At 37.9% G+C, this 17,850-nt stretch overlaps 1 protein-coding gene across 1 annotated transcript in view; it reads right to left on the bottom strand.

The window, feature by feature from the left end:
* MTNR1B (melatonin receptor 1B) overlaps window positions 1-14,914 on the bottom strand; it is a 30,819-nt gene extending 15,905 nt beyond the window's left edge. The window contains exon 1 of the mRNA XM_021000613.1: window positions 14,473-14,914. Within this exon, the coding sequence (XP_020856272.1) occupies window positions 14,473-14,914 (442 nt within the window). The remainder of the gene's footprint in view (window positions 1-14,472) is intronic.
* Between the last annotated feature and the right edge of the window lie 2,936 nt (window positions 14,915-17,850).

The raw sequence follows: 17,850 nt of genomic DNA, 5'->3' as shown, positions 1-17,850 counted from the left end.
GGTGTTGCATAAGAAGAATTAAAAAGGATTACAAGCTTTTCTGATTTTCCAGCTAAAGACATAATTACAGGATTTAAAATTAGTTAATTTTTGCTGGGAGGGAAGATAATAAGGTATTCACAATTGAAATGAGAAGTTGGAAAGCTTAGAGAACATTAGAGAGTGAAGTCCAAGGCTAATAGATTTGAGTGCCAACAGATAACAACCACCCTAAGGCTGAGGAGGCTTGGAAAGGCCATGAGGCATCTGGCCCTCTGGAAGCATGAAGCAGAATTTTGATTGATAATGAGGGATGGCAAAATGTAGAAGGTAGGCCACTTGTGATTGAGAGGAAATATAATGGTCTCTCACATCCACATGGTTCCCACTTAAGTTGTTTTATGAAATTTATATCAGATAAAAAGTTAAGAGTATAATACAACAGCATAGAGCCTCCAATTAGGAAAATTCTTCATGTTTAGACAGAGATCTGGCTCTCTGCCCTAGTTTAAATTTATGTTTATCTCTAGCTAACCTTTGGCCTTTTTGTATTTGAGGCCAAAATCAATATTCAGGAAATGTTTAGGTAAAAGAAGTAAGCACTGACCATTTTATAGTATCTGTTACTGGATAGACCTGGGGAGGGAAAGTTGGGTAAAGAGCAGGTATGTGTAGAGAGGGACTTCAGTTCTTTAAAAGTATATACAACCTGATGGCTTTGGATAGAGGCTCGTGCTCAAAGATGCCTGTCAAGGTCCAAGGGCCCTCCTCAGTCTCTTCCTTCTCTGCCGCAGCTCAGCTTGCCTTTTTTTTTTAAATGTGAGACAATTGGGGTTAAGTGACTTGCTCAGAGTTGCACAGCTAGTGAATGTTATGTGTCTGAGGCTGGATTTGAACTCAGATCCTCCTGACTCCAGGGCCAGTGCTCTATCCACTGTGCCACCTAGTTGCCCCTCAGCTTGCCTTTTGCAATCTCCTTTGCTTTCAGGTCCTCTGTTTCTTTTGTTGCTCCTGTGCCACTAATTGTTTGCACCTTGGTTTGTAAATACTTATCGAGGTTGGAAAAGTTGATTCCCACTGCTCAGTTATTTCAGTCTCTGTCTCATATACTTTGTGTGTCTCTGAAGAATTCTTGGCCTTCACTGGAATCTACCTTCCAGCTTAAAGATCACAGTCAAAATCACTCTCAGGGCTGAGAGAAAATTTTTGTCCTTCTGAATTACAAATCACAGGATACCAATCCGCTCTCAAATCCCACCACACTGCTATGAGTAAGGCAACAATATAGTGGATAGAGGGCAAGTCTTGGAATAAAGAAGATGTTGGTTCAATTTTTGTCTCTGCCACATATTAGCCATGCATCCACAGGCTGGTCACAACACTTCTCAGCAATCTAGGCAACCCACTAAAATTATAAATTACAGCCAAGTTGCCAATCTGCATGAGTGGAGGGAGTTTCCAAACTAAGAACTGATCACACCAAAGATGTTACAAGTTGATGGCTCCTCCAAGTATGTGGTAGGCACAAGGGATACAAAGATAACACTTCCCTCAGGGAGTTTACAATCTAGTTGATTCACATGAATAAATGTAAAATACAGCACAGTTGTGGCACTGGGCTCCTAACTTTCTCAACTCTCTCTTTTCCCTCCTCCTGAGATTGGCTTGTTTACCATCCCTTACTCTTCCTATTTTGACAGGTTGGGAGTTTCCAGAAGAAACATCCACACTGCTACAACTCATATTCACAGTACTAGGGGTAACCCTTACATGAAAAAGCTACTCATTTACTGCTCACAGCTCCTAAGCCCCCACCAATGTGTTTCCTATTTAAACAAATCAGCCAAGATGACACCGTTAATTCTCAAACAGGAAACATTAAATGACAAGAAGCAAATAAATTGATAATCACAACAAGGACAGGTTGCCCCTCCTTGGAAATCTTCAATCAGATCTCTTGTTGGGTATATTATAGTAAGGATTTCAGGTAGCACATGAAGTCCCTTCCAATTCTTACACTCTGTGATTCTGTGATAACGTAACAGTCCACTCATAAACCTAGGCCATACTTTTCCAACAATACATATAGTTTCTGTGGAGGACAGTGAGCACAAATTTATAGCAACCTAGCAGTGAGGTACATTAATAAGAAAACCCTTATGCCTGGGCAACTCACAATTCTGGACTGCTGGCCTTTAAGTCCTTAGTTTCTTAAGTGAATAGTCTTTACCATGTGTCACCTACTAAGAAGAATAGCTCTTCTTCTGAATTCTCCTGACAAACAAAACTGGTTATCTGCTATTCTCAAGTCACTGAAACAGTGCTAAGCTCATTTAGCAAACAGCAACCTTAAGCCTGGAATTTGAAGAGTTTCCTGGGTCTGTTCACTTAACTGAGTGTTAAGGCAGCATTACATTCTTTTAGTGAAAAATAATTCCCTTAAGCTTGGGATCTACAAAGCTATTCAGGTCTGCTCAGTGGGCTTGGAAATGTTTCTAACTCTCAAAACATGGAAGGCATAATGGGAAATGTGGGCAAGACTCTGGAAAAATACTCCTCTCTGGAGCTGAAGGTGGTGCTAAAGAGCCAGGCAAACAAGCCCAGATGGCTCTTCAAGGCACAAGTTTTCTTCCGAAACTGCACCCTTTTTTCTCAAACAGCCGTGTTTTTATTCTGATCAGATAAACTTCACAGTGTCAACTTCAGAGTCAGTTTCTAATCAATTGGGCTCTTCTAGAATCACCTTGAACCTTCTTTTACTGTCTTCCTTCTCTGCTCTGTTTCTCTACATCTGCTGGCTTCTTAGTTCCATTGGCTTCTGCCTTCTGTCTTTCTATTGTTGATTTTTTTTTGTTTCTAAGTTTCTTGTGTTACCTCTGCCTCAAATCAAGGCCTTCTTATGTGTAATAACCCAGGTCAGTCCCAGGTTGAAAAAACTAAAATGCGTATTTCTGTTAAATATGACACAAATAGGCAATATACAATTGTCCCGTAATTCCCTAAATAGTTATTGGTGTTTATAACCAGAAAACTCTGAACTAGAGTCATAAAATGGGTGATACATAAATTAACCATTGGGAAATAATGCATTACAGCCATCTTTACTATCAGTAAGTATGTTTTTTTCTGAGAGGCTACTTTCTCTCCGGTCCTCTCAGAATTATCTGTCTCTCTTTTCAAGCACTTTTGCTCAGCTTTTCATGAAAAAAACAAACAAACAAAAAAACCAAACCCTTTACTTTACCTCTTTCAGCAAATAAAATATTCACATAAAACAAAGGCAATACCTAACATGTATGTAGAAATTTACCAATAGATACAAGGTATTTTGAGAGGAAAGGCATTAGTAAGTAGGAAGATAAGAAAAGGTCTTACATAGAAGAAAGCTTTTGAGCTTATCCTCGGAGGAAACTAGGAATCCTGAGAGATTATGGTGAGGAGGAAGTGAATTCCAAGAATTAATGACAATAAATATAAAGGCACAGAGAGAGGAGATGGAATGTCTTTTATTATAAACCTGTAAGAAAGATGAGTAGCACTGGGGAACGTTCCCTAGTGTAGCTCGAACCAGGTTAAAATGTAACTGGGAAATGTTTAATATAATCAACAAAAATACAGTTAAACTCATTATTTTCTAAGTCAGTAAGTGGCTGCAGGGATCTTTATGTATGATTTATGACCTGTTTCTATCTGAGTTTGACACCACTGGTTGGAACAATTGTGTTAAAAAAAAAAAAAAGAAAGAAATTGACCCACATAGGCAGCACACTGACTTAGGATACCACAAATGAACATTATTCATGTTGTACTATATATTTTTATTTTGTTGAAGATTTCCCAATTATATTTTAATCTGCTTCAAGTACTTGGTGTAAATGGTCACACCTCTGGTCTAGAAGATCTTAATTCAAGTTCACCCTCAGATATTTACTATGTACCTCTTTCAATCTCAGTTTACTCATCTGTAAAATTAGGGGCAAAAATGGCATTAAAAAAGTGAACCAGAAATGCCAACAGGGTTGCCAATGGAGCTGTAAATTGGTCCAACCATTCTAGATATAAATTTGGAATTATACAAGAAAAGTGATTAAACTTTCCATATCCTTCGGCCTTTTTATCCTTGACCATTTACCTGAAGAAGTCAAAGACAGAAATAAAATTCCAATATAAAACAGAATAGGCTGAATAGCCTTCTTTGCGGTAGCAGAGGAATGTAAGCAAAATGGGTGCCCATCAATTGGTTAATGGTTGAAAAAACTGGCATATGAATGTAATAAAATATTGTGCAGTAATAATTTATGAATGCAAAGAATTCAGAGAAACATTAGATTCATATTAACTGATATAGAATGAAATAAGCTGAACTAAGAGAACATACATAAGTACAACAATGTAAATGAAAATATCACTAAAAGGAAGCTAAGTTCTAAGTACTTGAAAAACTAATGAAAGAGGGGAGTGAGATATGTGTGTGTGTGTGTGCGTGTATGTGTACGTATATATGAAAATAACATCAATAAAACTTTAAAAGTCAATGTCCAAGAGAACAGATAATGAAAAATGTTTTCTGCTTCATGGCAGAAAAGTGGAGGACTCCCAGGGAAAAATATTTTATCCACCGTCAGGTGTAGTCATCATATCAGGTTTCTACTTAAAAGCCTTTCTTTGCCACAAAAGAGGATTCCATGTGGAGAGGTGTTTCTATCCCTCTCCCCCAAATTGTGATATGAAGGCAAAAGTCCTGAATAAACATTTTTTTGTAATAGAAAGTGAAGAAATTGTTCAATTTACCCACAGCTGTTCAAAGGTAGACATAAATATAGAGGAAACAGGTGGTAAGAGACCTATCCAGAGAAAGGAATGAGACAATGATAAATGATAAGTAAAAGATTTCCGGAGTGATAATGAACTTAAAAAGATGGGACTGTGTCCACAAGGGGAATGACAGAGTAAGCATAGAACAAGTCTGGTACCCTCCAGAGGCCCATATCAGCTTCAGGGTCTGAAACAGGGAACAAGCTAGTCTTTAATAAGCAGGTAGTCCTGAGGAGCTGGGGACCAAAGATAAGGGACTGAGGAAATGGCTGACAGTGCTGGGCAAGCCTCCAGCTTTTCCCTTGCTCCTCAATGGGGACCTTCTGAGTGTAGGTCCCAAATATAGTGGCTGTACCACCCTGATCAAGTCATTGACTTCTCAGTGACTCAGGGAATATTGCAAGACTATCATTTACAGAGCGAGTGTTGATCTGCATTGGCAGAGGGAATTACCTTTCTGGGAGTTCCACATACCAAAAAATCACTGGTCTAATACAAAAAAATTCAAAAACCAAAAACCAAAACCTTCCCTAGGGACATCATTTACTCATTGATTATGCTCCCACTCTACCTATGTCTGGGTGCCGTGACACTGACTGCAATGCCAAACCTATTAGCACTGCCCATGTTGTGTTTCCTTGCTTTTCCTAATGCCTTGCCTTCCCATTTCTAGGCAGCTAGGTGGTGCAGTGGATAGAGGGGTGGGCCTGGAGTCAGGAAGACCTGAGTTCAAAATAGCTTCAAACATTTATTAACTTTGTTACCCTGGGCAAGTTACATAGCATCTTCTGCCTCAGTTTCCTCAGTGGTAAAATGGGGGGTAACAATAGCAGCTACCATCCCAAGTTGTTATGAAGGTCAAATGAGATAACGTATACAAAATGTTTAGCACAGTGCTTGATATATAGTACGTACTTAGTAAATGCTTATTTCCTTCCTTCTGTCTCTTTGCTGGCATCGTTCCTGTGCCCAGCAGGAAGAACAATGCTGGATGCATAGAAAATACGCAATAAATATCTACCGACAGCTATTTTTAAAAAACGCAAACCAGGGTTTCATTAGTGTGAGGAAATGCCGTGTGGGAAAACTCCCTCTACAGATGGAGATCAGCGAGCACCTATAACTTATAACCTTGGAAAACTGCCTTGCACTAAAAATCAGTCACTCAAAAGCCTTTAATGGTGAGTAGTAATAGTTCTCTTTCCCCCATATTACAGATGGGAGACTAAGGCACAAAAAGGGTGAAGGGATCTTCCTAAGACACATAGCTGATGAGCCTCAGAACTATTGTTCAACCTCAGTTCTCCTGTCTGCAAGCACTGTCTCCAGTGGCCCATGATGTCATTAATCAATAGTATCACATTCTAACTAACATTAAGGACAATAATATGATAGACAGAATCCAGCCAACATGATATAGTTGATAGAAGTCTAGCCTCAATGCCAGGAAGATCCAGGCTCACACATAATATCTGAGTGAGCCTAGATAGATAATTCACTTAACCTCGATCACAATTCTCTACAACTAAGGTAGAAAGGAGTACAGTGATTTTATTCTAAAGTCTGTGCCTGACTATGTCACTCTCCTTTCAATAAAGCATAATGGCTCCCTATTACTTGTAGGGTCAATTGAAATTTGGCATCACAGGATCATAGTTCTAGAACTATAAGGGATTTAAAGCCCTTTGCCACCTAGACCCCATCTATCTTTCTAGTCATATACATACGTATATACATATACACACATACATATGTATATCTATGTGTAGATACATACATATACACACATATATACATATACATATACATATACATATACATATACATATACATATACATATACATATACATATACATATACATATACATATACATATACATATACATATACATATACATATACATATACATATACATATACATATACATACACACATATACACATAGATATACATATATATATATATATATATATATCTCCTCTTCTTGCATTCTACAGTCAAGCCATACAAGACTTCTTGCTGTTCATATATATAATATATATAATATATATATATATATATATATATATATATATATATATATATATATATATATATTATATATATATATATATATATATATCCTCTTCTTGCATTCTACAGTCAAGCCATACAAGACTTCTTGCTGTTCCTCAGACATGTCCCTTAATCTCCCATATCTCTACCTTTGCACTGGCTGTCTCCCATGCCAATAATGTACTCCTAACCTCTGCCTCTTAGAATCACTTATTCTTCTAAAGCTCACCTCAGGCCACCTTCCACATGAAGCCTTTTCTGATCTCTTCCAGCAGCTAACACCCTCTTCCTACCTCACCCCACCCCAAAAATATCTTGTATTTTTTGTTAGTATTTTATGTATACTTAGTGTATATGGACCTGTTGTCTTCCCCAATAATATATAAACTCCTTGAGGGGAGGGACTGTTTAGTGTTTGTCTTTGTTTTCCAGTTTCTTTGTTTCCCAATTTCTATCATAATTCCTGGCACATAAAAGCTACTTAATAAATGCATATTGATTGATTGAAATAAGTTTGCTAAGGAGTTGATCTGTAATGGTGGGAGGAATTTCCACAAGAGGAGTTCTCTACATTAGTGAAAGGTCTGGACCCCAAATAGTGTCCCTCCTGCTGAGAGACTAGTGTTATAGTACTCATATAAAATGATTTTCAATTTTTTAAAAAATAGTTTATTGGCACAGAATACCTGAGTTATTAATTAATAATGGAAATGCTTTCATTCTCACATCCTCTAAGTCCTGTCTTCTTAATGTTGCTAGATTGTGCGGTAGAACATAATCAGTACTTTTTATATATAAAATAAAAATCTAATATAATATGTATTATATAAAATATAAAATATAATTAGTATTTTTTTAAAGGCTCAGGAAAGTATCTTTTCCCTGAATATGAATGTGAACAGTAGAAGAGATGACTAAGAACAGAGAGGGATAGGAGCTGACTATTCAAAGTGCTAGGACCAAAGTTTCTATTTGTTTTGATACCTTTTGAAATTTTTTTATCTTGTAGCAGCTACTCCAGGGGACTCATTTTGTTTTTTTTTAAATACTATTATATTTCCTCCCCAATTGCATGTCAAGACAACTTTTAGCATCTTTACATGATTTTGAGTTTCAAATTTTTCTCCCTCCTCTCTTTTCAAAATGGTAGTCAATTTGATATTGGTTATACAATGTGCTATCCTGTAAAACATATCTCCATATTACTTACAGTGTGAAGAAAGAAATAGATCAAAAGGAAAAATACCATGAAAAAGAATAAAGTGAAAAAATATGCTTCAATCTGCATTCAGAGTCCAACAGTTCTTTATCTGGATGTAGATAGCATTGCATTCTCTTTCATGAGTCCTTTGTACTTCTCTTAGATCATTATGCTGCTGAGAAGAGCTGAGTCATTCATAGTTAATCACCACACAATGCTGCTGATACTGTGTATAATGTTTTCCTGGTTCTGCTCATTACACTTTGCTACTACACTTTGTTACTACACTTTGTTACTACAGGTCTTTCCAGGTTTTTCTGAAACCTGCCCATGCATCTTTTTTATTGTACAATAATAGTCCATTGCATTCATATACCACAGATTGTTCAGCCATTCCCCAATCGATGAGCATCCCTCAATTTCCAATATTTTGCCACCACAAAAAGGGTTGCTACAAATATTTTTGTGTATATAGGTCATTTTCCCTTATTTATGATCTCTTTGGGATACAGACCTAATAGTGGTATTGCTGGATCAAAGGGTATGAACAGTTTGGTTGTCCTTTAAGCATAGCTCCAAATAACTCTCCAGAACGGTTGGATCAGTTCACAACTCCACCAACTGTTCATTAAGTATCTTATTTTTCCCATATCCTCTCCAACATTTATAATTTTCTTTTTTTGTCATATTAGCCAATCTGACAGGTGTGAGGTGGTACCTCAGAGATGTTTTAATTTTCATTTCTCTAATCAAAAGTGATTTAGAACATGTCTTCATATGCCTATAAATAATTTTGATTTCTTCATCTGAAAACTACCTGTTCATATCCTTTGACCATTTCTCAGTTGGGTAATGGCTTGTACTCTTACAAATTTGACTCAGTTCTCTATGTATTTGAGAAGTGAGGCTTCTATCAGAGATGCTATAAAGATCATTTCACAGCTTTCTGTTTTCCTTCTAATCTTGGTAGCATTGGTTTTGTTTGTACAAAAGCTTTTTATTTTAATATAATCAAAATTATCTATCTTATAATATTCTCTATTTCTTGTTTGGTCATGAATTCTTCACTTCTCCATAGATCTGACAGGTAGACTATTACTGGGTCTAACTTGCTGATAGTGTTGCCCTTGATGTCTAAATCATGTACACATTTTTACCTTATCTTGGTATATGGTATAAGATGTTGGTCTATACCTAGCTTATTTCCTCTTATTTTCCAGTTTTCCCCACAGTTTTTGTCAAGCAGTGAGTTCTTATCACAAAGGCTGGAGTCTTTGGGTTTATCAAACACTAAGTTACTGTGGTCATTTACTACTGTGTCTTGTGTACCTAACCTATTCCACTGATATACCATTCTATTTGGGGTGGGGGGAGCTAGGCAATGGGGTTAAGTGACTTGCCCAGAATCATACAGCTAGTGTTTTGTGTCTGAGGCCAGATTTGAACTCAGGTACTCCTGACTCCAGGGCCAGTGCTCTATCCACTGCACCATACCATTCTATTTCTAAGCCAGCACCAGACACTTTTGAGGATTACTGCTTTATAATATAGTTTGACATCTGATATAGCTAGGCCACCTTCCTTTGTATTACTTTTTTTTCATTAATTCCCTTGATATTCTTGACCTTTTGTTCTTCCAGATTAATTTTGTCATTTTTTTCTAGTTCTATAAAATAATTTTTGGTAGCTTGACTGGTATGAAACTGAATAAATAGATTAATTTAGGTAAGATTTGTCATTTTATTATACTGGCTCAGCCTACCCATGAACAATTGATATTTTTCTAGTTGTTTACATCCAACTTTATTTGTGTGGAAAGTGTTTTGTAATTGTTTTCATATAGTTTCTAGGTTTGTCTTGGCAGGAAGACACAAGTATTTTATATTGTTTATAGGTATTTTAAATGTAATTTCTTGTTGGTCATATAAAGAAATGCTGATGATTTATGTGCATTTATTTTGTATCCTGCAACTTTACTGAAGTTGTCAATTATTTCAAGTAGTTTTTTTAGTTGATTTGCTAGGATTCTCTAAGTATACCATCATATCATCTGCAAAGACCAATACTTTTGTTTCCTAATTGCCTAGTCTAATTCTTTCAAAATTTTTCTTCTTATTGCTATAGTTAGCATTTCTAGTATTATATTGAATAATAGTGATGATAATAGGCATCCTTGCTTCACCCCTGATCTTATTAGGAGGGCTTCTAGCTTATTCCCGTTACAGATAATACTTGTTGATGGTTTTAGATAGATGCTGCTTATCATTTTAAGGAACGCTCCCTTTATTCCTATGCTCGCTCATGTTTTTAATAGGAATGGGTGCTATATTTTGTCAAAAGCTTTTTCAACTATCAATTATGCTGATAGTTTTCCTAATAATGAACCAAGTATTCCTGCATTCCTGGTATAAATCCCACATGGTCATAGTGTGTATTCCTTGTGATGTACTGCTGCAATCACCCTGCTGGTATTTTGTTCAAAATTTTTGCATCAATATTTATTAGGGAAATTGCTCTATAATTTTCTTTCTCTATTTTAGCTTTTCCTTGTGTAGGTACCAGCACAATATTTGTGTCATAAAAGGAGTTTGGTAGGATTCCATGTATTTTACCAAATAATTTATATAGTATTGGAATTAATTGTTCCTTAGATGTTTGGTAGAATTCACTTGCATAACGTATTTGGCCCTGGAGATTTTTTCTTAGGGAGTTCATTAATGGCTTATTCAGGGGAATCATTTTGTAAAATGTTAATATCAAATGATCTTCATGAATACCACCATTCAGACACAATAGTCAACTTAGAATTGAGTAAATCACAAGACCAGGGGCAGTCACTAGCATTTCAGAATTAAACACAGCTTAGGGTAGAGAACTATTGCTCTGCTGATTAATTGCAGCAGATGCAAGAGAGGGAAAGGAATTAGAATAAATGAGGTACCAGCAATTCAATTACATTTGTATTATTCCATTATACCAAACACTAGAAGCACCCAAAATACAAGGGAGCTCAGAGTCTAAAAGGGTGTGAAGCAAAGAAAGGTAGTGGTAGATAAAGCCTCAGGCACAGAATCAGAAGACCTTCCTAAATTCAAATCTGCCTCGCATACTTACTAGTTATGTGAGTCCAGGCAAATCATTCAACCTCTCTGAGCCTCATTTTTCTCTTTAAGTGGGAATAATAATAAAACCTCAAAGAGTTGTAATATATGTAAAGCACTTTGCAAACCTTATAGAAGTAATAATAAATAGCATTTATATAGCAATTTAAGATTTGTAAAGAATTTCACAAATACTACTTCATTTTTTCTTCACAATTCTGGGAGGAAACTGCTATTATTAGCATCCCCATTTTACAGATGAGGAAACTGACAGAGGGTAAGTGACTTGCACTATATAAATGTGCTATCATTCTGCAGGACTGTTTCCCACAAACAGGAGGAGAACAGCTGGGAGTACGGGGGATCCCACTATGCACACAACTAGTCAGGCAGACTCACAGCTCAGATGCAGCAGAATCACATTTCTTTATGCCCTTCTAATAGAGGGAGGAAATTAAAAAAAAAGATGTGTTAGAGCAGACAGACACATGCCAGCTGCCAAGCACAAGAGAACTGAACTAAACATAAGGAAAGAGTATAAAAACAAGGGGAAGAAAGCTGCTTTTTCTTCTCAACTTAGACAATGATTTAAATGTTCCTTAGCATAGAACTGAGACAAAGATTATTAAATATGTTTTTCTGGTTGTTTATTATGCTTTCCTAATGCAAGCTTTTAAAAATGGGGACAGTAGCATAATGAAAAGAACACTGGACTTGAAGCAAGAAAACCCAGGTTCTGGAAAGACTTACATGAACCAACGCTGAGTGAAGTGAACAGAACAGGAGAACATTGTACACAGTAACAGCCACATTGTGCTATGACAAGTTTTTTAGACTTAGCTCTTCTCAGCAATACAGTGATCCAAGACAATTCCAAAAGACTCATGATGGCAAATGCTATCCACATCCAGAGAAAGAACTATGGAGTGTGAATGCAGATCAAAGCATACTATTTTCACTTTTGTTTTGTTACTTTTTTATTTTCTTATGGTTTTTCCCTTTTGTTCTGATTCTTCTTTTATAACATGACTAATGTGGAAATATGATTAATATAATTGTACACATATAACCTATATCAGATTGCTTGCTATCTTGGGGAGAGAGAAGGAAAGAGAGGGAGGGAGAAAAATTTGGAACTCAAATCTCATAAAAGTGAATGTTGAAAATTATTTTTACATGTAATTGGAAAAAAATATTATTAATGGGGGGGGAGGGAAACCTAGGTACCAAACCAGGCTCTATGATGTATAAGCAATATGACCTTAAGGGAAGTCATTGTACTTCTCCAAGCCTCAGTCTCTTCATCTGCAAAATGGGAAAAATAATACCTGCACTATTGATCTTGGGCAGCTAGGTGGAACAATGAAAAGAGTGTGAGGAGGCAGGAAGACTCATTTTCCCTGGGTTCAAATGCAGCCTTGAATACTTTCTAGCTGTGTGACCATGGTCAGTCACTTAATCCTGTTTGCCTCAGTTCCTCATCTGTAAATGAACTATAGAAGGAAATGGCAAACCACTCCAGTATCTTTGCCAAGAAAACTCCAAATGGGCTCACAAAGAGTCCAATACAATGCAACAACAATAACAACAGCAACATCTACCTCACCAGGCTGTTATGAGAAAAATCACTTTGTTAACTTTAAAGTGCTCTATAACTGTGACTCGTTATTATGTAAAGTGTTTTTTCAAGCCTTGGTGCCTTGGTTCTGGTTTATAACTTTAAAAGAAAGAGCTATAATCTTCCTGCAAAAGAATTGAATGTAATTTTCTTTTAGGAATTATTATGGTACTTTGAACAAAATATAAACATATATACTTTATTCAAAAAAGCTATTATAGCCACAAGAACTTAAAAGAACTTTTAAGTAATTGAGGTAATATTAAATTATATACATAAGAAGAGGTTTGTTTTTTTTAAGAGTTCCTATTAAGAAGCATACTTTTTTTTTAAGGCAATTGGGGTTAAGTGACTTGCCCAGGGTCACACAGCTAGTAAGTGTTTGGTCTGAGGCCAGATTTGAACTCAGGTACTCCTGACTTCAGGGCTGGTGCTCTACCCACTGCACCACCTAGCTGCCCCTTAAGAAGAATACTTTCAAGATGACCTGGTACCTAGATATTAATAAGTGCTTAATAAATGCTTGTTGGTTGATTGAGTGGATATGTACACATGTCAGGACTTGACATCAAATCCTCCTGTGGTTCCTCTGGTATGAAGATCCTGGATCCAACTAGTCAAAGAAAAGAGCATTTACTTTAAAAAATAGTCTCCCTTATGTGATAGATCCCTTGAGCAAGATTTCTAAACTCTATAAGCTGCTTGCTGTTGCTGGGCCTTTTTTTTATTTTAATAATTTTTATGTTTGACTTATATCCTGAGGAAGGCTGCAAAGAAAAGATATTTCAGCTCTCTTGACCAGTGTGGGGCAAGTGGAAAAATTCAGAGTCAGAGGTTCAGATCCCATATCTACCTCTCACTACACTTGTGGCTTTAGGCAAGGCACCTAATCTGGGCCTCAGTTTCCTAAACTATAACATAAAGGAGGTGGACTAGACAACCTTCAAGCTGTAAATCTGTAATGCTAAGGACCATGATATAAGCTTAATGACCAAGCAGGACAGTTGTCCAGGGTATGTCCCCTACTCAGTTTTCTTCCTTCCAAATCCTGTGCACAGAAAATCTGAAAGTCTAGAATGTGAGAAAATTTCAGAATTGTAAACTCACAAATATGAAGGGGAGTTATTCCTTCGTCTTTAAATATTTCCAGTAACCCTCTAATCTCCAAAGAAACAGTCTATTTATATGTTCCAGGCATATTTATTCAATTTCTGTGACCAACAAAGTTTTCTTATTTGGTACTAGATCAACTGGCAATCAAAAGAGACCCAGTGTCCACAAAGCACAAGGGAAAACCTCAGAAATTTGTTAGCAGATAGCACTCCCTAGAATTGCATGAAGTGGGAGTCAGTTATGGAACATACTTCTTGACCAAAGCTCACCCACCCCAAGGGCAGCAGCCTCAGGAAATGAGCAACAAAACTTTTCAACTTGGTTGTTGAATCAAGATGAACTAATAGAAGGGGCTGGACTTCCCATGCCTTAGGGACTAGACCACAGCAAAGCCCTGAGCCCAACTTTTAGGTTCCATGTCAAACTTGGAGAAAACATAAGTAGTGTCAAAAGATTTAAAAGCTTATAGTGAGGGGATATTTTTCTGAACCAGATTAAAGAGTGGGGATTGAGTGTAGAATGGTGGGACAGGCGAATGGGTGGAATGAGGAAGAATGAGATGCCCACAGCTCTGCCCACCTCCCCTACCTGTGTTCCGGAGTTTGCGATTCCTTAATACCGACAGGATTACCAGCGAGTTGCCCACGAGGTCTACAACGGTGGTGATGATCAGAACGCTGGACAGCGCTGGGGCCACCCAAAAGGGCCGAGCGGCCGAGGAGGGCTGTGTCCATTCCCCAGCCGCCTCCTCCTCCTCCCAGCTAAAAGAGCTGCCGGATCCAGCCAGCTCACAGCAATTGTGGAGAGAGGCATTCTCCAGCATTCGGACCTCTGCTTCCCCAACCTGCTGTCTGGGCTCCTGTGTCCACCGCAGCATGGACCGCACAGTAGCAGCAGCAGCAAGTGATTGGGCACATGCCCGGGAACCTAGGCTCGGCCCTCTTTCTACTTGCCCCACCTCCCTGGACCCGGTTTTAGCTTTAATTCTGTCCTTGCCTCTGGCTTTTCTGGCTCTTGCCCAAGCCACCATCCTCACAACTCTGTCTTGCCCCTCCCTCTCCTCCACTTCCAAGGCCTCAGGAGGGTTTATAACGAGCCTTGCCCTCCCCACATACTCTCACTGTCACTTAGCCAAGCAATACCTGGACTTCCCTGGCTCACTGAGGGTGGGGAGGAGAGGAAGTAGTAAGAGGAGGACTTAAAAGAAGAAAATTAAGGATTAGAAAGGAAAGAAGTGAAGAGGGATAACGACTGAGTGGGAGACACCACCAAACTCTTCTTGTCTCTGGAGTCCATGCTTCAGTAGCTGCTGTGACAGTGGCCAAGAGCTCCAGGACGAAGCACTTCATCCGTTATCTCATTTAATCAATACCTTGAGGCACTCTGATCTGGGCAAGGAGAGAAGAGGATCAAAGTGGGGAGGTCAGGGAAGGATGGAAGGAAACAAGTATTGTTATGTGCCAGGCATTGTGCAGGAATGACTTAATAAAAAGATACCAGCCAGGCAAGAACTAAATAAAAAGAAAGAAATTAACAATTTAAGTTAAAATTAAAAAATTAAAACATATTGAGGTTCATAATATATAGTTAGTATGTAAACACCCCACAGTTACCAAGGCATGGAATTGGGAATGTTCCTTTCCCTTCAGGATTATTTGTGAAGTCTTTTCTGCATCAAGGCTATCCTTCATGTTAATGTTCATTTTAACCCAATTTTACCTGTGTTGTTTGCCCAACTGTATCCTCTTGGAATAGTCCTAGATACTCCTATTTCCCTAGGCATGGCCCTCACCACATAGACCAGATCATCTACTCTCCCTACTTGTGTCCTCAGTCTATGTACGCTTAGTTGGTGGTCTGCTCTCCTCACCAAAGCCTGACCATGCCCCTTCCCTTGGCCGCAGCAGCTCTCATTCTCCAATGCTGACAAAAAGTCTTACTCTTTTTATTTAGTCACATCCAGCAGTTCTTAGTCCAAGACTGTGGAGGCTGTGAAATGTAGTCCTAGAGCCAAGGCAGTGCCTCCTCTATTAAACGGTCCTAAGTGAAAGAGCCCTCACCTGATCCTAACTAAGTTGGTCATCAAAAAGATGCTTCTCTTTAAAAGGGAAGGCTCAAGCCCAGGTGAGTCAAATCCAAGTCCAAGTGGGGCAAATGAGAAGGGAGACAACTCTATATGGAGCCCAATGGAGCAGAGAGAGAGAGATAAGGAGGAAAAGGGCAATAACCTGATAATTAGCTGCTCAGTTTGAACTAGGTATGAATTCAAAAGGTACCAACTAGCCCAATCAATGTTTCTCTTTCCTGGTAGTGAGAGAGGCAATAAGAAGTATAAACCTTTGGGTGGGGAGAACACCAGTGGCCTACTCTCCCCTTTCAGACTCCTCAAACATAAGGCCCTGCCATAGTTTCTGCCTTTCTTGCCTCTATTCCTTCTTACTCTTAGGTTAAGGAATATTGAAGATGCATTGGATAGCGTGCCAGGCCTAGGGTCAGGAAGACCTGAATTCACATCTGGCTTCACACACTTACTAGCCATGTGACCCTGGACAAATAGCTTAATTCTCTTATCTATAAAATGGGGATAACAATAACACTTAGCTCCCAGAGCTGTTGTGAGGATCAAATGAGATAATAATTGGAATAGGTAGCCTTGGAAGATTGGATGTCTCCCTCAAAGGATTTCTTCAAACAGAGGCTGATTCACTACTAACAGAAGCTATCCCCCTCACCCCTCCAGTTCCCCAACAAACATCCAATTATATTTTATTTACTTTACATGTATTTTGTATTTACTTACATTTGCTGTTTCCCTAGAGAGCACATAAGCCTCTTTAAGGCAGGAATTGTTTCTGTTTTTGTCTTTGTATATCTACAGTCCCTGGCACACAGTAGGCACTTGTTTGATTCTTGCTCAGGTATGGATTGGACCAAAAGTACTCTTAGACCCCTTCAAATCTGAACTTCTGTGATTTTACAGATGAGGAAAATGAAGCTAAGAGATTACTAGACCATGATCACAAAGTAAGGATGATTTCATATTGTTGCCCACATTCTTGCTTCTAGAAAGAGAAATAGACTGGTTGTTTTTTCAAATATTTGAATCCAGCCCAGTTTTCCAATTCCATTCCAGTATAGGAAAGTTTCCACTTCAGTCACTGCAGCAAGCAGTCTTTGACTGTGATAACCATACACGAGTGGACTCCTGATTGCTTTTAGCATTCCAGGTTGGTTCACTCTCATCTAGAAAGAATTTATTCATAACAGACAAAAATATTAGCTACTACCTATGGTGAGATGAAATTGCATGGGAGGAAAAAATACTAATGAGCAATAGAAACAGAGGTTCAAGAAATCCAGCTGATTCTTGTCATATACCTCTTACTAGATTCAAATTCAGACCAAAAGCCTGCTCACAAGAATATTGATAAAAGAACAAATAATTTAGAAAAGAAAATCTCTGGCAAAAACGGCATCAGCCTTTAACACACTGTCACAATGTTCAATTACCTCAGGCAAGGGTAGAATTCATTATTTGACTATAACTTCTGGGAAAACTAGAAAACAATCTAGCAAAAATTAGATTCAGACCACTATCTCACACAAAATAACCCCAAGCTCCAAATGGATATGTGACTTAGACATGAAAGGTCATATCATAAACAAATTTGAGGAACAAGAAAGCGGTTGCATTTTCCAACAATGGATAGGGGAAGAGTTCTTGACCAAACAACAGATAGAGAGAGTCACAGAAGATAAAACTGATAATTTTGATTACATTAAGTTGAAAAACATTTGCACAAACAAAATAAATGTAGCTAAAATTAGAAGGAAAACTATTGCAAAAAATATTCTCTGATAAAGGTTCTGATATCTAAAAAATACAAACATAGGGAACCCCCTCAAATATTAGGAACAAGAGTCATTCTTCTATTGATAAATGATCAAAAGGATAGGAACGAGCAG

The sequence above is a fragment of the Phascolarctos cinereus genome, unplaced genomic scaffold (assembly GCF_003287225.1).
Source record: "Phascolarctos cinereus isolate Bilbo 61053 unplaced genomic scaffold, phaCin_HiC Scaffold_726;HRSCAF=1367, whole genome shotgun sequence".
Taxonomy (NCBI): Eukaryota; Metazoa; Chordata; class Mammalia; order Diprotodontia; family Phascolarctidae; genus Phascolarctos; species Phascolarctos cinereus.
Note: the sequence above shows the minus strand (reverse complement) of the source record. Positions and strands in the feature narration are given on the sequence as shown.